The sequence below is a fragment of the Rosa chinensis genome, chromosome 5 (assembly GCF_002994745.2).
Source record: "Rosa chinensis cultivar Old Blush chromosome 5, RchiOBHm-V2, whole genome shotgun sequence".
Taxonomy (NCBI): Eukaryota; Viridiplantae; Streptophyta; class Magnoliopsida; order Rosales; family Rosaceae; genus Rosa; species Rosa chinensis.
In genome coordinates, this window is record NC_037092.1 from 22764155 (window position 1) to 22789162 (window position 25008).

General features: G+C 36.4%; 4 protein-coding genes and 1 long non-coding RNA gene across 5 annotated transcripts; 1 reads left to right on the plus strand and 4 right to left on the minus strand.

Moving 5' to 3' along the window:
• Positions 1-826: 826 nt before the first annotated feature.
• Positions 827-12225, minus strand: LOC112168290 (protein SRG1-like). Its single transcript, XM_024305409.2, is given in 6 exon segments — positions 827-1117; positions 1207-1481; positions 1484-1533; positions 1599-1846; positions 10826-10942; positions 11750-12225. Coding segments are annotated over 6 exon segments (945 nt in total). The 5' UTR covers positions 11762-12225; the 3' UTR covers positions 827-874.
• On the minus strand, positions 4718-7210 carry LOC121049583. The gene is made up of 5 exons (XM_040507368.1): positions 6686-7210; positions 6288-6515; positions 6099-6197; positions 5916-6008; positions 4718-5450 (listed from the first exon to the last, which is right to left on the minus strand). Exons 1-5 carry the CDS (start codon positions 6941-6943, stop codon positions 5340-5342), a joined length of 789 nt encoding a protein of 262 aa, XP_040363302.1. The 5' UTR covers positions 6944-7210; the 3' UTR covers positions 4718-5339.
• Positions 12226-12915: 690 nt separating the features above from the next.
• On the minus strand, positions 12916-13820 carry LOC112168291 (kunitz type trypsin inhibitor 104). Its single transcript, XM_024305410.2, has one exon. It carries the CDS (start codon positions 13739-13741, stop codon positions 13121-13123), a length of 621 nt encoding a protein of 206 aa, XP_024161178.1. The 5' UTR covers positions 13742-13820; the 3' UTR covers positions 12916-13120.
• A 1471-nt stretch (positions 13821-15291) lies between these two features.
• On the plus strand, positions 15292-23057 carry LOC112168288 (7-deoxyloganetin glucosyltransferase). The gene is made up of 2 exons (XM_024305406.2): positions 15292-16032; positions 21894-23057. The coding sequence occupies exons 1-2, from the start codon at positions 15552-15554 to the stop codon at positions 22826-22828; spliced, it is 1416 nt and encodes a 471-aa protein (XP_024161174.1). The 5' UTR covers positions 15292-15551; the 3' UTR covers positions 22829-23057.
• Positions 19914-21325, minus strand: LOC112168292. The gene is made up of 2 exons (XR_002924180.2): positions 20824-21325; positions 19914-20670 (listed from the first exon to the last, which is right to left on the minus strand). It is a non-coding gene; the product is annotated as an uncharacterized LOC112168292 (long non-coding RNA).
• Positions 23058-25008: the final 1951 nt, after the last annotated feature.

The following is a 25008-nucleotide window of genomic DNA, read 5'->3' on the forward strand; positions in this document are numbered from 1 at the left end:
TTACTCAAGGCCCAACACCTTTTGGTATTATAATACCTTCTCTCCACACAGAAAGAAAAAGCGTAGAGCCCCGACCCGACTTGACCGCTCCGGTTGGGACAGGAAGTAGGGATTGAAAGGGGCAACTCCAATTATAAAAGGTTCATGTTGAATAGATTTGGTTAACCAATTAATTTAATCTAGTTCAATACCTTAATGATCATCAATTTGGCTGAAAATTTGTAAAAGTGATTTATACAATAGGACCTAAAAACTGGACGGTCGAGATGTCGAAATGCGATCGAAAAATGAGTCCCACAAGAAATCCCTTAATTACATACATACATACATACATACATACCCGGTCTATACTGCACCCAATACCAAACTAGCAAGGCTGTGGTGCCCAAGTCACAACTGGGCAGCCGACGGGTTATCCGAAAGTAGGAAAGCTGCCAAAAGCCTAAAAGTCAATCTCTACCAAAATTGAAGGAGAACAAGTAACCGCGTTCTAGAAGGTTTCCTAACCTCCAAAGATCTTGAGTCATTATCACTCAAGCAATCACGCCTTACAAGGGAAATAAATCACTCAATATAGACCTATCTACCCCATAAACAGGTGATTAACACAAAACACCTTACTCTAACATCATACTTAATTACGTTGAAAATATTCTGACTTCACCGTTTATAAGTTTGTTAGTCATATTTCTATGTGCATGACAATGATAACATACATGTGGATATAGCAGAAGTTTTGGTCTTTTGGATATAATTAATTATATTTCATGCCAATGCCAGCATGGTTGCAAAATATATTCCAATCTCACAAACTGAACACACAATATTCTTCCTGATATTCTTAACTTATTATTGAGATCTTGATGAACTTAATTTATAATCTAAGATCATCAAGAAAGGATTTTCCTTGAAGCTTACGTACAAATAAGGCTGTGAAGAAATCTTGCACTCCGATGCTTGTATATGCAGCATGTGTTTCTTCAGTGATCAAGCTAGGTGCTGGACAAATTTCGCCATCAAGTCTCGGGCTGTAAAATGTCGCGATTGACAGTCTTTCTTTTTTAGAGTTGACAATTGCTCGATGCTCAATGCTACGATAAGTTCCATTTGTTTGAATCTACCATTAATTTATGTTAGGTTTCAAGCAAGTGAACAACTCTCATTCAACTATATTCAAGTAATAGGGTTAGGGAAAAACTTGATTACCTCTAAAATGTCTCCAACGTTGACAATGAAGGCATCTGGAAGTGGCTTAACAGGAAACCAAATCCCATCCTTCTTGACTTGGAGAACTTCCAATAATTCATTGACTTGCAGGAGGATGGTTAAACCTACGGCGTCCGAATGAGGAGTAAGGTCGGTGACTTTCTCCGGTTGTGGACATGGAGGATAATAGTTCATCCTCATGGATTGCATTCCACCTACAAACGACTTGGTCAATTCCTTGGCTTCAATTTTTAAAGCATTTTCCATTTGGGTTGGATAGCCATGGCTAGGTTTTCCAATTCCATTGAGTAAATCTCCAAGGTGTCTCTGCATGTACATGTAAAAAGTAAGTTTCTTTGTAGGAGAGAGAGAGAGAGAGAGAGAGAGAGGACTTGAAAGGAGTAGGGAGCTCCGGGAATAAGTGAGGCTTCCTCATCTGGACAGGAAGGGTGGTGAGGAAGAAAATGTCAGCCCAATCAAGTTTTTGCTCTTCAGAAACGACAAAGGCCTGTCCAAAACCCTCCACGTCTCCTGGATGCTGCCAAAACCTTTTCTTCTCCTCTATCGGGAGGTTGAAGAAGTCTTGAATTTCTGTCTTCATTTTCTCCATCAAAGAAGAGCTCACACCATGGTTTACCAGCTACAAAATATAATTAGAAGTACTATGCCGTCAGTGATTGGTTTCTTGCTTTTTGTTAAAGTGATATACTATATATATGTTGTCCAAAAAAGTATAATGGTGTATAATTGTATATGAGAATTAGGTGGTAGTTTTAGTCACCTGGGTATTTATTCCCGTACGTAATTCCCTTTACTTATGAGATTTTAAATTCCAATTCTCCTCTTTAATACCAATTGACAAAAACATTATGGTTTCTAAATTCTTTATTACAATGACAATGATCTCTATCAACTCTGATAAAGTAAGGCCTACTTTTGGTGTCAAAAGCTTGTATAAACCGACAAGGAATTGCCAACTTTGAGTAATTTTATATTGAAATCATCAATTAAAATTCTTAACTGAAAAGGCAAGCATGAATCGATATTAAAATAATGTATAGGGGTTTTGTCTATTTATCCCATTTCTAGGGATTTTTTTCTCACTTACCCCATTAAGTTTTTTTAATTCCCTCTTACCCAATACACTCTAAGGGAGTCTTCCTTAATACCCCATTAAGATTTTTTTTTTGTTTTTAATTTTTTTAAATATAATTTTACCCCTCACCCCTTTGTTACTTAGAGGGAGAGAGAGAGAAAATGGAAGAGAGAGAAACCATAGGAGACTTCGCCAGAGCCCATCACCGACCGCCGGAATCAGGCCACCGGTCGCCGGATTCCGGCCAACTTTCGCCGGAATTCGGCACACCGGCTGCCGCCCACCGGAATTTGCTGAAAATCTCACCGGAAAGTTTTTTTGCCCCCGATAGACGTCAATTGCCCCCCAATAGACGTCTATTGCCCCCCAATAGACGTCTATTGCCCCCCAATAGACGTCTATTGCCCCCAATAGACGTCTATTGACCCTCAATAGACGACTATCAGCCATGTATTGGCCCCCAATAGACGTTTAAATTACCGAAATGGTAATTAATCTTCCTAAAACTACACAAATAAAACTTTGATTAAAGAAAAAAAACGAGCAGATTACATCAATTCAAAACGTCTATTGCCCCCCAATAGACGTCTATTGGCTCCTAATAGAACTTTCAATTGCCGGAATGGGAACTAATCTCCCTAAATTTAGACAAATAAAAGTTTGATTAAAGAAAAAAAAAAAGATTACATCAATCCAAAACGTCTATTGCTCTCTTATAGACGTCTATTGCCCTCCAATAGACCTTTAACAAGCCTCTATTGCCCCAATAGAACTTTTTTTTTTTTAATTTTTCTTTCATTCTGACCTTCTGCCAAAAAAAGAAGAAGAAGAAAGAAATTGACTTGGGCACCCAGAGAAAAGCTCTGGGCACCAAAATGTCGTTCACCTCCGCCTCCGGCGCACCAGATCAACGTTCTCCTCTGCCACCGGCCTGTGACGAGCGCCGGAGAGCCTGGATTGAGCACCGGAGGTCGAGCTTGAGCGCCGAATCTCACCGGAGATGATTGATTTGCAGCGGGCAGCAATGGAATTGAGGCGAACGCCGGAGATAACGGATCTCTTTCGCCGGAGATCAACGCGATTCCAGCTCGGTCAACGATTCCAGCTCTGCCGGCGCTTTTCTCTTCCATCATCGGATCTGCAGCATCGACTCTGGTTCCGAGTTGTAATTCCAGTTTAGATTCAGGCTCCGGTTGAACATCAAACTCTGGTGTTGGCTCCGGTTGAGCGCCGGAGAACCTTGATCTAGCGCCGGAAAGCCTTCATTGACACCGGAGAACCTTGGTCTAGCGCTGAAGAACCTTGATCGAGCTCCGGATAGCCTTCGTCGAGCACTAGAGAGGCTAGATCGAGCACCGGAGGGCCTGGAACGCCTTAGGGCCTATGTCGAACGCCGGAAGGCCTACGTCGTACCTCGGAGAGGCTGGGTCCAGAGCGCCTGGGTCAAGCGCCGAACGCCGGAAGGGTTGGGTGGAGCGCCGGAGGGGCTGGAACGTCGCCGGAGCTAGAGGTTAGTTGGGGGGAGAGAGAGAGAGAGAGAGAGAGAGAGAGAGAGAGAGAGAGAGAGAGAGAGAGAGAGAGAGAGAGAGAGAGAGAGAGAGAGAGAGAGAGAAAGAGATCGGGGATGAGAAGCTCGAGTGGCAGTATGTAATTTATTAATTAAGCAGAGGGCAGAATAGTCATTTCTCTTTAAATTGGGTTAGTAAGAATAAAAATCTGTTGCTGGGGTAAGTGGGATAACTTTGACTCATTTTGGGGCTTTTGGTCAAGAACCCTAATATATAACTTAGTTCGACTTACCTAATTGAAAGTTTTAAGGCACTGTGAGGAATATATAGATTTCAACCACATGTATTAAATTTAAAGTTTGAAATTACACCACTACAAGAAAAATCGCCTTTTGCAAGGAATTTTTTCCTTGTAAAAGAGTGAAAATTCCTTGCATAACACCAAATGCAAGGAATAAATTCGTTGCTAGGGTCCTTGCAAAGATGCCCTTGCAAAAGAGCAAATGCAATGATTTAAAATTCCTTGCATTTTTTACACTCGTTTGCAAGGAATTTGTCCTTGCATTTATCATTATGTAAGGATAACTCCTTTGCATATCAGTCCTTACATTAAACCATTTGCAAGCAATTTTCATTATTTTCCCAAATGCAAAGACTAATATACAAGGAATTTCCTTGCATTTTGATAATAATATAATTATGCAAATAACAAATACAAGGAAATTTCTTTGCATATTAGTCTTTGCATTTGCTTTTGAGGAAGCTATTGCAAGGAATTTGAGAACGAGCATTCCTTGAATAATTATTTTATCTCTAATAAAATATAAATTAATTTTTTAGCTAATAGAAAAATTAATTAATTATAAAAGAAATTCTTCATATTCTACATTAAAAGTTTAAGCTAAGCTTACGACATACACTAGTTTATAAGAAGACTAGATATAAACAATTGCTTCATATATAATCAATTTGTTCATTTATACATCAAAAGTTAGAAGCTGCATAGCCTATACTAGCTACACTAATCTAAGTTAGATGTCCTATGTGTTTGAGTGAGGTAGAAGGTCTAAACTCAAGTAAATCCACCACCGATCTTCATCTTAGTTATGTGTCAGCTTGCATTTCTCAAAAGGGACACATTGGATTTACTTGAGTATTGCTGGACAATACCATAATCAAGGTAAAAAGCCATAACTGCACAAAAAGGGACATCAGACCAAAAGTCCAGCAAATGCTCACCCAAACTACTAAAGCAAAGTCTTAGAAGTTGGTGCTGGGGTGGGGGAAGTCATCCTCACTCATCTGTCCAGGAGATTGCCTTAATAAGCTTTCTACTTGAGCCTTCAAGTGTCCATTTTGTTCCTTCATACTGAGCATGTTGATGGTAAGTTGGTTGATAAGAGCACGTAATTCAGGTACCTCAGAATTAGTGCCAGCACATGCAGATACTCTGTGTATGTTGGAATGTATATGAGGGACGTTACCAATGCCATGGATCATCCTACCCTTCCTCACAAGCTCCTTAGCCATTATTGGAAACTTGCTTCCAAAGTCAGTTTGATAGAATCATGTGGAGTACCCTCGGGAGCCTCTCGGTACAACTTCTCTATAAGAGCAATCCTCTCAGCCTCCATCTTCTCCTAAAAAACAAAATTAAAATTATGAATAAATAAAATCAAATAACATGATTCAACACTTAAAAGTTTACCACTAGAGTTAGATTGGTTGCTACTCATTGGCTTATGTTCTGTTTCTACATTAACTGCAATAACCTCATAGTACTTGATTGTCTGAAAGTTTGACATGATATGGTTTTGAAACATGTACTTACAAAATAAATAAATAAATAAATGAAAAGAAAGAAAAAAGAAAGATTCCCAGATTATTGTTATGCAACTAATAAGATAAAGATGAATGATCAAGAGATCAAGACGTGATAGAGAGATTGGCCAAATGGATAACATTCAACTATCCATGATAAACTATAGCAATCTGGTAAGAGAATAACGAGCTTATTTTAAGGGCCAAGAGGAATGGAGGGCTGAAATCATCACCAACAAAAAATAATGCAGTGTACACAACCTAAATTTAGTCAAGTGACTTACATATTTTTTCTTGGCAACCTCATTAATCCATTCATGATTATCATCCTTGTGTTTCTCTCCCCAGTTATTTATGAGCGACAACTCCTTCCCTTCCTCCATTAAACAAATATACATATATCAAGAATAATCAGTTAATTGGCCATCTAAAGTTTGCTTTTGAACTTGAAACTAATTCATATTTACCTTAGAGGCTGCCAAAACATGTTGCACATATGGTCGTGCACCGACCCTGTGGGTATGTTGCTGCATGTAACGATTAGCAGAATTCTTTTCTGCAATTTCCTTAATTATATAAAATCGATTATCATTCAATGTAAAAGTTTCAGTTAGAATAATTGAATAATAAAACCAAAGAAAATAATGTAAGCATACTATGCAAGACCGGTTGGTGTATATGTTGTCACAAAGCCAGTGCCAATGCAAGACAGGCCTCTCATTCCATAGATCTGCATTAGGTAGATTTGCTCGTCCCAGCTCAGGCGAGCCAAATCCTTGCCACTCCTTCTTCAGTCGAGACTTGAATTGGGAGTAAGCAGTGGACATTTTAGAATCGACATAAGCAACAACAACTGGATCGCTTAGATCCACCACAAAGAACACCTGATCAAGAATCTATAGTTCAGGTATATGAAATTTAAAATTACCTCATGTACAGGTATACTTATCAAAATTGTTAGTAAACCATTTTTTATTTTTAACAAGGAACAAATCCACCTCACAAGAAAACTTCTAAGTTTAATTCTCATGAACTTCATTCAGGATAAACTCACCCGCAAATCCTCTCTTAGGTCCCTCTTATCATCTTCATCAACATCAGACCAACCATATTGACATACTGGTGCCCCACCTCTGACAGTAATTCCTATCTCAGAAGTAAACATTTTAGAAATTATGTCATCAGATGGGACATGGATGGTTGGATGAAAGTCAACACGCAGAGGTCCACCGTTAGCCTTTATAAGGTCCTGAAGAGCTTTACCACCTGATTTACCACGCTTTCTTTTCATACCAATGCCCATAAAAGGCATCCCTGCAAATAAAAAACAATTCTATATATTTACCTATCCTATATCTCTAATTGAATTGGCTTTGAAATATCAAATTTTTACGTGTAAAACGGAGAAAAGAAAAGAAAAGACAAATACAATTTACCATGTTGGGTAGGCGGTTGATGCATTGTTGGGGCCATATTAGCTGGTGGTGGCACGTTAGCTTGCAGTGACACATCAGCTCTTGGTGGCATGTTAGCTCTTTCTCGCACATAAGCATGCACAATAGTTGTTGCTGGCAAATTCTCACTCACAATTGTTGTAGCTGGATGTTGAGGTGGAGGAACCTTCTTAACCTTCCTTATCCGCTTCCCTCTCCCTTGAGCCATCTGCAATATTAACAAATATTCCTTTTAGTTCAAATACAAACTAATATGCTTTTATTTTCAAATAAACATCTTCCATAGGAAAAACAAAAAATACAAGAGGTACACTGACCAAACATAGAGTACTCTATAGAAATTGACATGTATATTTCTTTGGTCTTTCTAGCAAGTGTCAAACAATAAACATCATACCTTTTAAAGCAAAGCAAATGAAGATCAATAATGAGGGCTCTAAATGATCTTTAACTCAGCCCCTGAGAAATATGAGAAAAAAAACCCAAGTATTAAACCATTAACAGAGAATAAATGAAGAAAGAAAAACAAAATCAATGTCAATGATTTTCAGTCTGCAGTGTATCTTTGGAGGAATTTACAACATAACCTTGCTAAACTAAATGATTCTTATCTTATGTATATATGTACATATTTTACCTGTATCATATGCAAAGAACAAAAGGCCAACAATTTCTCTCATATGACCAAGTCCGAGTAAATCATAAAAGATTAAAAGATAAATATCAACCTAGCAGACAAGGAAACAAGGAGCAAATGTACATTATTCTCCAATTTAATGAACTTATTTAAGATCGCACTTATTATATTGCCATAACTAAGCTGTACTACATAGCACATAATTGATCCATCTATGGTAGGTCTAACACTATAAACACAAGGTTGCAAAAACAATGGTGGACTGCAATGAAAAACAAACTCCGAACATATGGATCAAAGCAAAGACCTTTTTCTACTCACCTTAGGGATATAGTTGAGATGGTGATTATTGTTTGCATCAACTGTACCTAAGGTAAAATTATAAGCACAAAACATCCACAAATAAGAATCACAAAACTGACCTTTAAGAGCAAAATCTCATAAAAGAGGCTCAAACACTATTATAAGATGAGAATCTTTAATATATTCCCTTCCTTCAGTACTCATACACACAGCAAAACTCTAGATTATCATACATCTTTCACCTTGCAAGTTGCCCAAGTATGATTAACCCAATCAGTACTTAGTAATCAATGTGAAATATATATGCCACAACAACACAACTAACCTCTACCACATACAAGTTCTCAAAGTCCCCATTTTTCATGAACGTAATATTGAAAGCCCCCACTTCACTTTAATCTTCCTCTCCAACCAAACAAAGCTTCCTTAATTTTTCATACTTTCCCTCATTTGCCGACTTGGTTTCCGCAGAGTTCTTTGTGATAGAGCTCTGAGTTTGCAAAGGTATGAACTTTACAAGGGTTTTTAGCAATTTTCATTCTTTACATTGTCAAAGGATCATTCTGGTATACTTGCAATTGAAACAGTTGGGCAATAGTCTTTGTTGTAGCATTTATATTAAGCAAATTGTAAACCTTTTCATCACCACTGATACACAAAGAAACATCATAAAAATTTCAAATTGGTATAAAGAAGAGAGAACCCAGAGCACGGAAATAGAAATCCCATACATCAATTCGCAAGAACATAATTATTAAAGATTAAATCTTCAAAGAGAGAGAGAAGAAGAACCTAAATACAACTATTATTGATAGCAGGGACAGGAGAGATGAAGGCCTTCTTCTAGAGCCCAAGACGAATAGGAAAATTGATGGCAACAAGAAGCGTCAGCGGTACTCGGAAGAGTTCGTCGTGGGATCCTGAGAGATTATTGAGAGCTTTCAGACTTGGTTTTTGGGATAATAGAGAGGAAGCTTCGATCTGTTTCTAGTTCTATTTAATATCTGCGAAGGAAGCAAGGACTTGGTTCCCTTGTTTTTTTGCTACATTCAAGGAATTTCTTATATCCTTGCAATATTAGTTTCTAAAAAACAAGGAAATGGTGAACTCCTTGTATTAAGTTTTTTTGTTGAGCGCTAAAATCTCCCGCTCAAAACAATGCAAGGATTATGAAAACATTTGCAAGGACTTCATTGGTTATAAAATATCTGGAGCCCAAATGCAAGGAATTCTGCTCTTCTTTGTATATTATCTCAAACAAATACAAGGAACGGTAACATTCTTTGTTTAATCACACCAAATACAAGGAATTTTTGGTTCTTTGCATATAAACCCATTGCAAAAGCTAAGATTTCTTGTAGTGCACCAATTTAAAACTATGCATTTATTCTTAGTAATCAGATTCACATGTGCTTATAGTCCCTAATTATCTCGTATGGGAGCTCATATATAACTTGCAAACTTACAGATAAACCTTGATAAATGATGTTTGATTAATAACCTTGATTATATAATAAAATCTTATGATCCCAATTCGGACCAGTGTACTAAAATAATAACTTTCTTAAATGCATAAAATAATAATTTTTCATAAAATCTGTTAGGCTCAGCAAATATATAAATTCATAATTTTTCATAAAATTCTTTAGGCAAACGACTTTCATTTGAAGCATATTAAGAGACTTTTTACTTTGCAACTTTTTTTCTCAATTCAACTCTTTCTCAAAATATGCTGTTAAAGTCATTTGGTTTTTCTTTGTACCTAAACTGAATGGAAGCTTGTCCTTAATTTTTTGCAATATACCAGATTTGGTGTATATTTGTATTCATTTTGAAGCAAGTATTATTTAAGGTTACTATTACTTAAAAAGGCCTTCTGAGAGAAAGTTTGGTAGAAAACAACTTTCATGTAGATCATGATCATCTTCTATAGGCATGCATATCCATTACCCTTTCAATCATGATCTCGATCTTCATCTGCATGCACAATCTAATCCAAGTATGTACTTATCTTGAGATCACTTGATCTCCTATTTCTTAATGTCTTTTTAAAAGCTTGAAGTCATAAAAGTATCTTCGTCAAAAAGGAATAATTATAGAAAAAAAACATAAAATTCTTTTTAAGTTAATAGTAATCATCTATCCTTATATAAATAACGGACAGTTTTTAAGTTCACCCATAGGGTGAATGAGCATATTCACCCATATTGTTGATTAACATACTTTTATTTAATAAATTTATTATCCAACGGTCCATAGTTTAAATTAGCATTTAAAGATCATCACTATAAAAAATCAATCGAATCGGAAATCTTTTAATTATCTAATTGAATCAAACAAATGGATGGTTCTAACAACACATACTACTATTATGATGAACCGTCCATGTATTTCAAACAAATGAATAACTAAAAGGTCTTCAATTTAATTGATTTGTTACAGAGCTAATCTTTGTGTTACGTTATACAACATGAATGGTTGGATTAGAAAATTATAAAGTTATTATGAGCTAGTAATCACAAAAGAGGGTGAATATACTGATTTACCCAAAGAGTGAACATAAGAATTATCCATATTGTATAGGGGTAGTAATTTTGTGTAGGTGATTCTACGGGTTTTGAATTTCAATTTTCTTATTTGTAAACCATGCGGGGTGTCTTAAGCAAGGTAATCTTTCTGATAGTGTTATTAGACACTCGATCTCAAATATTTAGGAAAGCAGGTATTATCAACAAAAGTATTGGTACGTGAATATTTCTAAACGCATGTTTAATTTAATATAATTTACATGCAGTAGTACCTGGAAGAAACCCCACTCTTTGCCGGCTAAGTGGAGCCTAGATAGTTCATCAAAATTGTTTGATTCTTGCTGGGAGAGCAGTTTCTTGAAGTCAATGAATGGTATTTCAGGTTGTACCAGTGGCGGAGCCAGAAAATGATCTCAACTGGGGCACTCGAAAGTTAAAAAAAAAAAAAACAAATAAACTTAAACTTAAAATATATCAAAATTGTAATAAAAATAATAACTAGAATAAGGTTAGGGAAAGATCAATATCTATTTTTGTGCTAAAAAAGGTCAATATTTTTTTTAAATTACATATTTTATTAATAAAAATTATAATTTTTAGATTTTAGATAATTTTTCATGATGGAAATAGAATTTATCTTTAAACTTTGAAACTATATGAAAGAATACTATTAATGTTTTTTTTTCTTTTCTTTTTTCTGTGAAGAAATACTAGTATTAATGTTAGAAAAAAGAAAGAAATAATAAAAAAGAAAATATTAGCACATTGCTGAGAAGAAATAATAGTATATTTTTAGATTTTAGACAATTTTTCATGATGGAAATAGAATTTATCTTTAAACTTTGAAACTATATGAAAGAATACTATTAATGTTTTTTTTTTCTTTTCTTTTTTCTGAGAAGAAATACTAGTATTAATGTTAGAAAAAAGAAAGAAATAATAAAAAAGAAAATATTAGCACATTGCTGAGAAGAAATAATAGTATTAATGTAAAAAAAAGAAAAGGAAAAAAAATTGAGCACATTGCTGTTACCAGCAATCGAACCGGTGACTAGCCAAAACTCATTCATCCGCCTCAACCACCAAGACAAGGCAGACCTCAATTATAATATGCAACCAGATTGTATATATTTCAAACCTCACTGGGGCACGGGACCCACTGTGCCCCAACGTGTGGCTCCGCCCCTGGGTTGTACAGAACTGCGCATCTCATTGGTATTGATCTTGTTCAGTTGGTCTTGAGCATCATCATCATTGTAATCTTGCTGTAGGTATCTCGGTGGGATGGTGGTTATGGGATTTTTAGCTAATTCTTGAACACAAGGAACAAGATGAGAACCACCATACACCCAGCTGCTGCTATCTTCCTTTTTCTCTATGTTGGATATCTTGTTAAATATCAGTCCACTAATCTCCTTTTCTTTTAACAAGACAGCCCACTAATCCCCTAATTGCTCTGATTCAACTACAATCGCATAATGATGATCATAGGTGCACAGAAGAAAAGAGGCAAGAGAGAAAAGAGAAAGGCTAAATGTTGCAGCTTTATTGTTTCTCAAACTCGATCAGATCTACAATCTCTTGTTGTGGTTGTGGTGGCTTATGTCAACCCTGATGCAACATCTTAGTGCAATCTCAACCATACATGTAACATTTAATCAGATTACACACTTGTCCATTTGGTTTAGTGACATCAGTCTTCCATTCATATGTGGGAGGTAGTGAGTTTGACTCACGAAATACTAGTTGTTATAATTATAAGTTATTAATGCGATAAAAACAAAAAGAGTTATATAAGACAGCAAATATGTGGGCTTATGTCTCACAAAAACAAAATTTAATTATGAAGAACAATAAGAAAAACAAAAACAAATTAGTTCGCCATCAAAATTTAACAGTTGTTGATCAGATCGAGAGAGTGTTTACTTGTTGAACACAGCAATTATCCATCAGAGGGTCCATTTGTTGGAAAGTTAGATAGCTAAATTGGTGGAGTACGTTTGAAGAAAAAGGGGTTGGCTAGCTCATGAATTATTACCAATACAAAATATATGCGTATCGAGAGAGTTTGTTCGGATATGCTAGTTTTATTCAAAACTGAAAAAGAGAGCAGCAAAAACGTGGTGGAATATTTTATATTTTTGCAGATATGCCGTCATCATCTTCATCAATCAATATATGGAAAATCACCAGTTCAATTTCTTTATGCTTGGTGTTAGTGGAGATCAATTTAAAATCATAAAGTCGTCGACGCACGCAGGGTCTAATGAAACTGACGACAAATCTCGTTCATCTTCATCGTTTTCTTGTATATTAAAGTTGATGAAGACGACGTACCTTACGCATCCACGGTCAGTGGAAATTTATGATAACGCAGTATTTCATTCCTTTAACATAAAAGTACAAATTTGAATTCACAACTATATATCACACATCATTTTAGTTGCACCAGTAAGTCATTTATAATTAACAAATTTATATGCAACATACTCATCATCATGGGTCTACGTACCAAGCTAGCTAGTTCAGCTGGACCGTTTATTCATAATAAACTTTGGAATGCATACTTAAGCCTTCTCGAAGACAACAGGAAGCACAGAACCATCCAAGGCCAACAGCCTCTTGTCATTCTCAACCAAAGCACCCACATCTCCGCAAATGAACCTGCATGTCGGACACACTTCTGTAGGGCACCACTGCAGGTTGTAGACGCCATCATGATCTGCCTGTTTATTAATCCTGAAGTAGTTTCCGGCCGGACCTGGTAGGCCTTCGTTTTGATCAATTCCGGTGACAATCAATCTCCTCTGAGTCTCTGACTGAGTCTCACCGACCTTCCATGCCGTTGACTGCACACAGATTGTGAATGCAGAGAATGTGATCTTCTGATCCCTAGTCTCCCTCACCACCGTCTCGCCCTCTGCGAAAGGCGCAAAGGTCACCGGGAAGCCCTCGGGGCCCGAGGTGTTTTCTTGACCAGCATAGAAAGGACACGAGTCGTTTCGGTCGATCAAAGTGAAACGGCCGCCGTTGTCGGTGATGGCGGGTTTGATGTAGTAGTCTACACCGGATTGAAGAGCCTGCCCAGAGGTGTCGAGCACTGGAGCGCTATCTTGGGCTGCGGTTGCCATGGCCATCACTAGCCACATGCAACAGCTCAAGCTTCCGATCAAATTCATGGACTTCATCTCGATATAAGAAATTACGATTTGTTGAGTTTTGCAAATGAATATTGTTTTTTTGTCTGTGTTTCACTGTGCCTTGCCCATGCAAGGTATTTATAGAGGCGTCATAGCTTCAGATCGACTGGGACGTAGAAGATGAAAGTCAACTCGTCTAATCCATTAGAGGATGCTATATTTCTCTTACGTGACCAGTAAGACCTTGAATTACTGAACCAGGAAAGGAAAATGTCAAAATTAAAGGCTCAGCGTGCGTACGGATATGTACCAACGTATATAACAGTAGACATTTTGGACTTTGATTGCTAATCATCTAGAATTATATATACACGTTGTTTGAATTTAGTTTTAGGGTTTCATAATCAATCGGTCATTCGAATAAATGTCTGAACTATTATGTAGAACAAACAAAGGTCATTAATTTGTAGAATATTTCAAACCTTAGGATATTTGATGACCTAATTAGTTCTGTGTCGGTTAGCATAATTAGTTTCTGGCCGCCATGGCCAAATTAAAGTAGAGCTTACGTACGTATCCTAACCAGCATCCACATTTATTCAAATAAAAAAAACCCGCATCCACATAACAATTCAATGTCTGAAGTCATTATATTAGATTTGGCTTTGACACTTTTGCCTCATCCACCACGCCAGCATCTTCAAAAAAAAAAAAACGAAACTTTTGATCTCGATTCCATAGCTGTGTATTGCAGAATACTGATTGTTTACAAAACTTAATTTTCAACAGCCTCTTTACTTTTTAATATTTTAGGTGTATAGCTCCTACTAAATTTTTATTTATTTTATTTTTTTATCAAATCAAGAAGTCATATACAACAATTAGCCTATTGTGAGCCAAACTCACGGGATCACCTATTTACGAATATGAGACTTATGTTACTAAACCAAATGATACTGAGCGGCTCCTATTATATTTTAGCTAAACTTGAAATATTCTTATCTAATTGTTTTGTATAATTTTTCAATACAGCTAGTTAAACTAGATAAATAATACTGAAGGAGGGAATTTTAGAATTGACTAGTTAAAATAATTTTTTAAGTTTTAACTACTTTAGAGAAACTTGTGAGCATGAAATTAACTTGAATATTGAAAGCTTTGGTGGTAACCATGCATCACTTCTAATCGGGAATGGTGCTTGAACTTCCATAATTAGCAGACGAGAAGAAGAAATTGTCGGGCAGATGTAGATCAACTTACTACTGCAACGAGTGGCCACGATCGAGATCCTTACTCCTCAGCTCCTCTTTCTCTCAATCATTTGACGTGCATGACATACACGACACATTTTGTTGTTGCTTTGCTTTTGGATGAGAATATTTCTCCTGTATTTGTTTTCCGTTCATTAGGAACTGTTTGATTTTTGACCACAAAACAATTCAGTTTCCTCGAAGCCTTCCAAAAGGCTTCTTACGTACTGAAACTCCTATCAACTAGCTTCTAGTAGTGGACTAGTGGGGCTAATGAGTATGTGTAAAGTGCGATAAGTACGTGTTTGAAGTAGAAGCCTTTTATCATCAAAATTATTAGTGCGCGGGGTGTTTGTTTCTGATCATTGATCATGTTCAATCTCTTTCTGACAAAAACAATTCATCGATCTATTACAATTTGCTTATTTATTTGTCCACTGAATGCGTTACTATATCAATCAAGAGTCAAGATCCTTTAAAACCCTCCCATCGAAAAATCTATAGCCCGGCCGGCCTCTCGTGCCGAGCTATAAATAATCTATACTAGCATCGTAGTGCCAACACTTCCACATACACAGTTTGTCCCAAACACGAGACTCTAATCTGAGATGGCTTACACTTTCCCTTCTAGTTCCACTGGAAGCACAAAGCCTCATGCTGTTTGTACTAATGTTGCTTCTCAAAGTCACATTAAGGCGATGCTCAAACTAGCCAAAATCCTTCACCATAGAGGTTTTCACATTACCTTCGTCAACACAGAATCCTACCACAAGCGTTTTCTTGAATCTCAAGGACCCAATTCCCTCAATGGCTTACCTGATTTTCGCTTTGAAACCCTTCCAGATTCAGATAAAAGTGCCCCCAGAAATCATCTGTTGGCTCCATTTCGTGACCTGTTGATGAAACTCAATGACACTACTCCTCCAGTGACTTGCATTGTTTCGAATGGCTTCATGTCCACATTCACAATCACTGCTGCAGATGAACTAGATATTCCTATTGCATTGTTCTACAGTTTTGCTGCTTGCAGCTTCATGGGATTAAAGCAATTCCGCACTTTGCGGGAAAAAGGCCTTGCACCACTTAAAGGTAACTTATATGCTTTAATATATAAAGCATGTACGCTATATATTGATGATTATAATGTAGGAAAATGATCGTTGGCCTAACGAACCCTAAGATTTGTGGAATAATCAAAGAAAGAGTGTAATTAAGGAATGTATAAAATAGAAGTCATCATCCATATTGAACTAACATGTGTTACACGAACAAATAATAAGTACTAAACAGCCAATAATGAGTTAGTAAAGTTCACCAGAGACTTTTCCCTTATAGCATATTCACACTAAAATAGAAGCCAGCATCCACATTGAAATTGAAAGTCAGCTAATATGTCTTACACTAACAAGTACTAAGTAGCCACTAATGAGCTAGTAAAGTTCATTGCGGACCATTCTCTAATGACATATTCACACTAAAATAGAAGTCATCACCCACATTGAAATTGAAAGTCAACTAATATGTCTTATACTAACAAATAAGTATTAAGTAGCCAATAATGAACTAGTAAAGTTTACTGAGGGTTTTTCCTAATGGCATTTCACACTAAAATAGAAGCCATCATCCACATTGAAATTAAAAGTTAGCTAACATGTCTTACACTAACAAATAAGTGCTGAGTAGCTAATAATGAGCTAGTAAATTCATTGCGGACATTTCCCTAAGAGCATATTCACACTAAAATAGAAGCCATCATCCACCTCGAAATTGAAAGTCAACTAACATGTCTTACACTAACAAATAAGTACTAAGTACGTAGCCAATAATGAGCTAGTAAAGTTCTCCATGGCCGGGCTTTTCCCTAATGGCATATTCACACTAAAATAAAAGAAGGGCTAATTACTGTTTAGTACCCTGTGGTATGGGTCGAATATTAATTTAGTCCCTCAACTTTAAATTTCATCAAAAACACCCATACACTATCATTTCTCGTCCAATAGGTCCATCAGTTATGATTCCGTCAGTTCCAGCCGTTTAGCTAATGATGTGGCGTTCCAAGTCAGTACAGGTGGGGCCCACACGGAAGTGAAATTCCCAAACTGACCCTGGCCAACCAAATATGAAAAAATCCAAAATAAATTCCAATCTTTGAGGTTGGGGAGACTCAAACCCACACCAACACGTATGCAAATGAAAGGCCCAACCACCAGACCACTTGTATGGTATTGCAATATTACAAACAAGAATAACATATGTATACTAGTTTAAAAAACACTTTGTCATCCTCCTTCTCCACCCACCTCTCTCCTCCTCTCATCTTCTTCTTCCTTTGTGTCTTCCCAGTTTGCCAGACTTGCTTTGGTTCCTTCTTTCATATCGTCGTTACTTTTGCGTCTGGTGTGCAGTGCTGGGCAGAGGCTGGAGGTTGCCGGAATTCGATTTGGAGCTGCTTTGGTTCCTTCTTTCATGTCGTCGTTGCTTCTGTGTCTGGTGTGCAGCGCTGGGTAGAGGCTGGAGGTTGTTGGAATTCAATTTGGAGCAGATCAGGTCTAGTGCTGCACGCGAGTCGAGTCTGCAGGCGATCTAGGTAGCGAGGCCGGTCTGGGCTGTAGGCGGAGGCGGAGGTGAGCAGCAGCACGTTGGGATTGCTTCCTTAGGCAGTGAGGCCGATCTGAGCTGAAGTCCAGCAAACTGGGAAGGCACAGAGGAAGAAAAAGAGGAGAGGAGGAGAGAGGTGGGTGGAGAAGGAGGATGACAAAGTGTTTTTAAAACTATTATACATATGTTATTTTTGTTTGTAATATTGCAATACCATGCAAGTAGTCTAGTGGTTGGGCCTTTCATTTGCATACGTGTTGGTGTAGGTTCGAGTCTCCCCAACCTCAAAGACTGGAATTTGTTTTGGATTTTTTCATATTTGGTTAGCCAGGGTCAGTTTGGAAATTTCACTTCCGTGTGGGCCCCACCTGTGCTGACTTGGAACGCCACGTCATCAGCTAAACGGCTGAAATTGACGGAATCATAACGGATGGACCTATTGGACGAGAAATGATAGTGTAGGGGTGTTTTTGATGAAATTGAAAGTCGAGGGACTGAATTGATGTTCGACCCATACCACAGGGTACTAAACAGTAATTAGCCCATAAAAGAAATAAGTACTAAGTAGCTAATAATGAGCAAGAAGTTCACTGGGACCTTTTCCTAATGACATATTCACACTAAGGGCAATGATATAGGGCCTCAATGAGGCCTAAGATTTGTGGCCTCAAATCCTAGGTGTCATGCCATGTAAGCAAATACAAATTTTATTTTCAATTCCACATAATAAATCTTGTCATGTCATAATATTGCAACACCAATTTTACCCTTTTATATTTCCTTCTAGATGTTAGGGGATGAATCAATTACATTGATGAATTAAATTAGGTGACAAAAAAAAAGATAAGCTATTAATTATGTATTAATTTAAGAGATATGTCTACAAATTCTTTGACAAATATTTTTCTTCATTTAATTAAATTCTTTCCTATAATTTTTCTTTCCAAATAGCATCAATATAGTCAAGAAATAGGCATTAATTTTTCTTTTCAAATATTGATTAATTTCATCCCAAAAAATAGCATTAATAAATTGAATTTGGAAAATACGTATGTCTAAATTAAAAGGTAAGAAAAAATTCCGGCCATTAATTATCATCTACAAATCTAAATATAAGGGAAAAAACAATAATAAACTCAAATATAAGGTGTAAACCTGCTACATAAAGAGAGAAAAAAATTAACAAAAGAATATATATAATCATATGAATATGTATTTTTCACATTATATTTTCAAAATTTACAGGAACCCAACAACGGTTAAATTCATATACGTATGTTATGCAAATATATTGATCGAGTGTACGTGCAAATTTATTGACTGAATTACATGAATTTTTTTCTATTTTTGATTGAAGAAAAAAATTGTTGTTTAAATATAAGCATGAGTGTAATGAAAAGAAAAAAATCAAAATAAAAAATAATTAAAAAACCAAAATAATTTTTTTAGAAGAAAGCCAAAATAACTTCTTTTTTTTTAAATAAGTCAAAATAACTTAGATTCATTAGATTTTGGAAGGATAATATGATATTTTTCTCAAGAATTACATGTCATGATTTGACAAATTGGTGATATGTATAGGTGAAATGGCATGACACCTAAGATTGAGGCCACAAATCTTAGGCCTCATTGAGGCCACAAATCATTTTCCTTCACACTAAAATAGATTGTAGATGATAATTAATGAGTTTTTCTATTGGAATTGAACCTCCAAATTTATTAACTTGACCTCCTATGATTTTTACACCTCCTATCAAATTTTCAAATACTAAATTTACTTACTAAACCTCAAATAACCTTACTCATAAAATTTACAAACAAACTATTATCTTTAAAGGAAAATAATAAAGAATGCAATCTAATATTATTGAATTGGAAAGTCTAGAGAAAATCAATATAATATTTTTTTGATATAATTATTGTCCTTAACAGTCATTTTATAGTATGTTATATGTCATTTAATAATTCATAATAGAGTGATGTCAAGTGAACAGATTCCGAGGTCTCAATAGAGACATGTACTCACAATTAATAGCTGCTACTAACATGAAATATTTTCTTACCTCTTAATTTGGACATACATATTTTCTAAATTTAATTTATTAATGCTACTTTTTTTGGACAAAATTAATTAATATTTGGAAGGAAAAGTTAATGCCTATTTTTAGTCACCTAATTCAATATATTAATGCTATTTGGAAAGAAAAATTAAAGGAAATAATTTAATTAAATGAAGACAGATTCCTTAAGTTGAAACATAGTTCATAGCTGCTATTAAGACACAATAATTTTTTTTTGTTACCGAATTAAATTCACTAATGTCATTGATTCACCCCCTAAAATTTAAAAAGAAAGGGAAAATTTCAAGAATAGTACATGAAGTATCACCCGTTCTAACCTTTCGTGAATCAAGTTTTGTTAAAATCAAAATGGTACATCAAGTTTAAATTTCTACCCAATTTAGGTACATGCCGTTACGGGTTCCGTTAATTAGTGTGCTTTCCATCATATTTACAGGGGCAAATCAGTCACACCCTACTTTCCCTCCATTTGAGAGCGCCACATCATCACATTTCCTTCTAATTCACTAACCTCCTAAACAGTAAAAAAGTGAAGAGTTTTCCCTCTAAAAAACCAATGTTCAGCAACAACTATTGACCTAAACTTCAATAGCAGGACTATGAATAGTGGGAAAACTACCATATTGTAACCAAATGGGACAAATGCAAGACCCAAACTTGTAATCAAACCAAAAACCAAAGTAACCAACTGGGAAAAAGCAAGATCTAAACTGGTAATCAAAGATGATTGAAAAAAAAAAAACAAAACAAAGCTGGACACCCAGCTCTCTCTCTCTCTCTCTCTCTCTCTCTCTCACACCAAAATCTGTTCTGCCCCTCTCCCTCAGTCTCTCCTTCGATCCAAAACCCAGCCTTTCTCGTACTAACCGCAGTCGACCACCATACTTTGACCACCACAGTCGACCACCACACTTTCCAAGTCTCTGGTTGCGGCATGGAGGAAGAGAAAGGGTTGGTTCTATGGTAGCATCAAGCAAATTCCGATCAATCAACTCTCCAACAACAACAGTCAAACTCAATTAACACTACAATTCGCTCCCCTGATCATCTACAATCCATAATCAAACCCCAATTTCCACACAATTAGCAACTAGAAGCTGAATCAAACCCCTAAAATCATGCTCATACATTCCAATATTCCAATTCAATCAACACCAAAACTCATGAACTCTAAAACCATAGAAATTTTAACCAAACTCACCCAATAGTGCCTGGATAAAGTCTCCCAGCTGCCGCCTCCACCTCATCCCCCATCTAATCAACCTTATCATCACTGCCCATGCTCAGCATCGTCGTCGCACGGATCTGATCCTTCTCTGACTCCAAACCCACCCTCACCCCTTCGTTCGCCGGTACCTAAAGCTTCTTGACCCTATTGACGAATCCATCTCCGGCGGCCCTCTTCTTCCTCGCCACCACTCGCTGGCTGGAGCACGGCTGATGAATCGCCGATATCCTCCTCCCCACTTCCATTGTCAACTCTCAGATTTCATACAAAGGGAAAGAAAAAAAAACTCTTTTCAGATCAGAACAAGGCCCCCAAAATTCAGATTGTGAGATGATCCAACTCTGACTTTGGGGTTGAAATTGTAAGAGAAGAGGAGAGATAATGTCTCTTGGGAGCCAGCAAAGGGGAGAGAGGGGTTGGGTCTGTGGGAGAGAGAGGGAGAGAGCCAGAGTCAGAGTGTCGAGATCGAGATCGAGATCGAGATAGAGAGAGAGGAAACTGTAAAAATACCATATTACCCTTCAACAAAAGAATAATTACAAAAAGTTAATGATATTGTTGACGACATACACTAAAATTGAGCCGAGATTTAAAAGTCATGTACCGTTTTGATTTTAGCAAAACTTGATTCATGAAAGGTTAGAACAGGCGATACTTCATGTACTGTTCTTGAAATTTTCCCAAAAAGAAATATAAAATGGTAAAATTAGTGTTGTAAGATTATGATGTGCCAAGATGTATTATATGGAATTGAAAATAAGAAATTGTATTTGCTTACATGACATGACATCTAGGCCATAAATTTTAGGCCTTACTGCGCCCCCTATCATTAAAGGTAGCTATATGATTAAAGCAATTCAGCACTGTTATCAAGCAATTGTTTTCTAAACACTTTATGTACATATATATAACTACCACTTTGAGTACTCAATTACCAAAAATTGAACTCATTTAAAAAATCTTGTATAGAAATTATGCATGTACTTTTGTATTGAATGTCTCATTCTATAATATTAGCTAAAAGTTGTGGATTTTATGTGTAGATGAGAGCTGTTTGACAAATGGATTTTTAGACAAAGTTATAGAATGGATTCCAGGAATGAAGGACATCTGTTTAAAACATCTTCCAACCTTCTTTAGGACCACAAATCCTGATGACACCTTGTTCAACATCTGCATGGAAACAACAGAAGCAGCGGATAGAGCTTCAGCAGTTGTTCTTCTCACTTTTGACGCTTTGGAAAAAGATGTTTTAGAAGCTCTCTCCTCTTCTTTGTCTCCACCTGTTTATACAATTGGTCCTCTCCAGTTACTTCTCAACCAAATACCAGAAAATCCTTTGGAATCTATTGGATACAACTTTTTGAAAGAAGAAACAGAATGTCTCCAATGGCTGAACTCAAAAGCTCCAAACTCAGTTATTTATGTAAATTTTGGCAGCAAAGCCGTCTTGACAGTAGCACAGCTACTTGAGTTTGGATGGGGATTAGCAAATACTAAGCTTCCATTCTTCTGGGTTATTAGGCCCGATTTGGTTGTTGGCAAATCGCCAGTTTTGCCCCCAGAGTTCGAAGCTGAAACCAAAGACAGAGGTCTAATCGCAAGTTGGTGCCCCCAAGAACAAGTCCTAAGCCACCCAACAGTTGGAGGGTTTCTAACACATAGTGGTTGGAATTCAACTATTGAAAGTTTGACAGCTGGAGTCCCGATGCTGTGTTGGCCATTCTTTGCAGACCAGCAAACAAACAGTTACTACACTTGTAGTAAATGGGGCATTGGCATGGAGATAAACAATGATGTCAAGAGAGGTGATGTGGAAAAACTTGTAAATGAGTTAATGAAGGGAGAGAAGTGTAAGAAAATGAAAAGCAAGGTCTTGGAGTGGAAGAAACTTGCGGAAGAAGCAACTGCTCCACATGGTTCTTCATCAATAAATTTAGACAATCTAGTGAATCAAGTGCTATTGAGACAACGCTAGATGTTACTAATTCAAGCATAAGACATCATTTTGATTAGGTTTTAGGATCTATATCCGCTTGGTTGCCTACTCAAAACATGACCGATTCCAATCCTATATATTTCAGTTAGAAATCCATTCATTAAAAATGTTATATGCTTTATTTGTCTGTGATGCTGTTATCTTGAATGAACGTGGCTTTTGTTAAGTCATGACCATCAATTTGACAACGAAGAGAAATGCATTTCTTATTAACGTACTTCAATGATTAAATAATTCTCTGCGCCAGTTATTCAAATAGGAAATTGTTAACTCATCTAACTATATCAAACAAATAGGAGATCATGTCTAAACCAATTGGTTTGATATAGTTGGATGAGTTAACGATCTCCTATTTGGATAATTTTTTGAATTGTTGATTTAAAACACAAACATTTCAGATGTTGGAAATACTGCCAAATAGATAAGAAAACGTTTGGGCACTCATGTCCAAAATGACTTGGACCTGACTGAAAAGCAAATGATTTGAAAACATCAATTAGAATTAGTAAGTGCATAGATACTTGTGATGAAATTAGAAGTACAAAGCATAAACAATTTAATAGTATAGAAGTTATGAAGATAATCAGACTAGCTTGGATGATAGTTGATATAATAGCAGTTAATAAGGAAATGGAACTAGGTTGGGTTCGGGGTTGAAATGTGTGTGGTTGGAAGTTGACTATACTCTAGTTCTTCATTTCCTTAAATCTCTCAATTAAGTGTCTTAACATCACTTCGAGTAGGTTGGGTGATTACATGCATTTCTATGAATGTAATTGTATCTAAAACACTCGAAATAAGTTAATCCTTAAGTCAATTATTATATAATTAATCTATTTTTATTTATTTTGTAGGAGATTATAAGAGGAAGAAATGACACGATTTTGGAGTAAAGTAGAATTTTCGACAAATTGATGAAATGGTCAAAGCTAGTCAATGCCGATCAAAGTCATGGCAAAAATGCAAAACTCAATTATTCATGAAAAAAAAAAAAGCTTATGAGAGAGAAAAAAAAAGAATACTAAAGTGAGCAGCCTTTAATTTTTTTTTTAAAAAAAAAAAAAAAAAAAAAACTAAACTCTTAGCCCACCCCACCCTTACATATGTCAGTGAGAATCGAACTCATGACCTTTACAATGTTGGAATTATAATTTACCAACAGGTACCCTAAAGTGAGCAGCCTTTAATTAAACAAGGGAAAAACTCACAAACAGTACCTAAACTTCAAGTCACTAATAAATTTCGTACCTCAAGTTAAAAAAATATCAGATTGGTACCTGAACTTCTGACCCCGACCTAATATCAATAGCTGGGAACAGTAAAATCGTTAACGGAGTTAATTTTTGAAGGATAAATTTGTCGTTTCACTGTTCATCTCCAAAACTCTCCCCCCACTCTCTGTAAACCCAGATTTTTCACTATCTTCTTCATACTTCAGACACACAAACCCAAATTGATCAAAGGAGAGGTGAGAGGTGAGAGGAGTTGGTGGTGGATGGGACGGTGGCTATTGAAGAAGTGAAAGGTTGGTTGATAGTGGTGATGAGGTATGAAGAAGAAGAAGAAGAAGAAGAAGAAGAAATCTGGTATTGCAGAGAGAAGGGAGAGTTTTGGAGATGATGAATAGTGAAATGACAGATTTACCCTTCCAAAATTAACTTCATTAACTATTTTACTGTTCCCAGGTATTGATATTGGGTCGGGGTCAGAAGTTCAGGTACCAATATGATATTTTTTGAACTTGAGGTACGAAAGTTATTAGTGGCCGATAAGTTAGGTATTGTTTGTGAGATTTTTCCATTAAACAAATATTTGATTAATTAGCAAACACGAACGTCACCAGCAAGTCCATTTTCATTTTTTTTTTTAGATCTTTCCCCCTCTTTTGGACGCACGTGACCACCCCACTCTCTCTCTTCATGCTGCTCTAGTCCTCACATGATTGCCTTATCATTCATTCCCATTTCGCTCACCCATCACCTCACACTCTCTCCTCTTCCCATCTTCATTTTTAATTTCATCTTTTGGGATTGGAGTCATTGGACACTCAAGGCTTCAAGGGAACCATCATCAAAAATACACATCTATTTTTGGGTAGTTGAGTGAAGAAATTACTTGGTTCATAATAGCCCATAGCTAGAAGTGACCAAGCTAACTCT

Excerpts from the sequence above, each read along its gene's own strand:
- LOC121049583 (XM_040507368.1), bottom strand. The coding sequence starts at position 6,943 with ATGCCTTTTATGGGCATTGGTATGAAAAGAAAGCGTGGTAAATCAGGT. Across the intron at positions 6,516-6,685 it reads ACCTAAGAGAGGATTTGCGG|GTGTTCTTTGTGGTGGATCT; the intron begins GTGAGTTTATCC and ends ATTCTTGATCAG. Across the intron at positions 5,451-5,915 it reads AGGTTGCCAAGAAAAAATAT|GAGAAGATGGAGGCTGAGAG; the intron begins GTAAGTCACTTG and ends TTTGTTTTTTAG.
- LOC112168291 (XM_024305410.2), bottom strand. The coding sequence starts at position 13,741 with ATGAAGTCCATGAATTTGATCGGAAGCTTGAGCTGTTGCATGTGGCTA.
- LOC112168288 (XM_024305406.2), top strand. The coding sequence starts at position 15,552 with ATGGCTTACACTTTCCCTTCTAGTTCCACTGGAAGCACAAAGCCTCAT. Across the intron at positions 16,033-21,893 it reads AGGCCTTGCACCACTTAAAG|ATGAGAGCTGTTTGACAAAT; the intron begins GTAACTTATATG and ends TTTTATGTGTAG.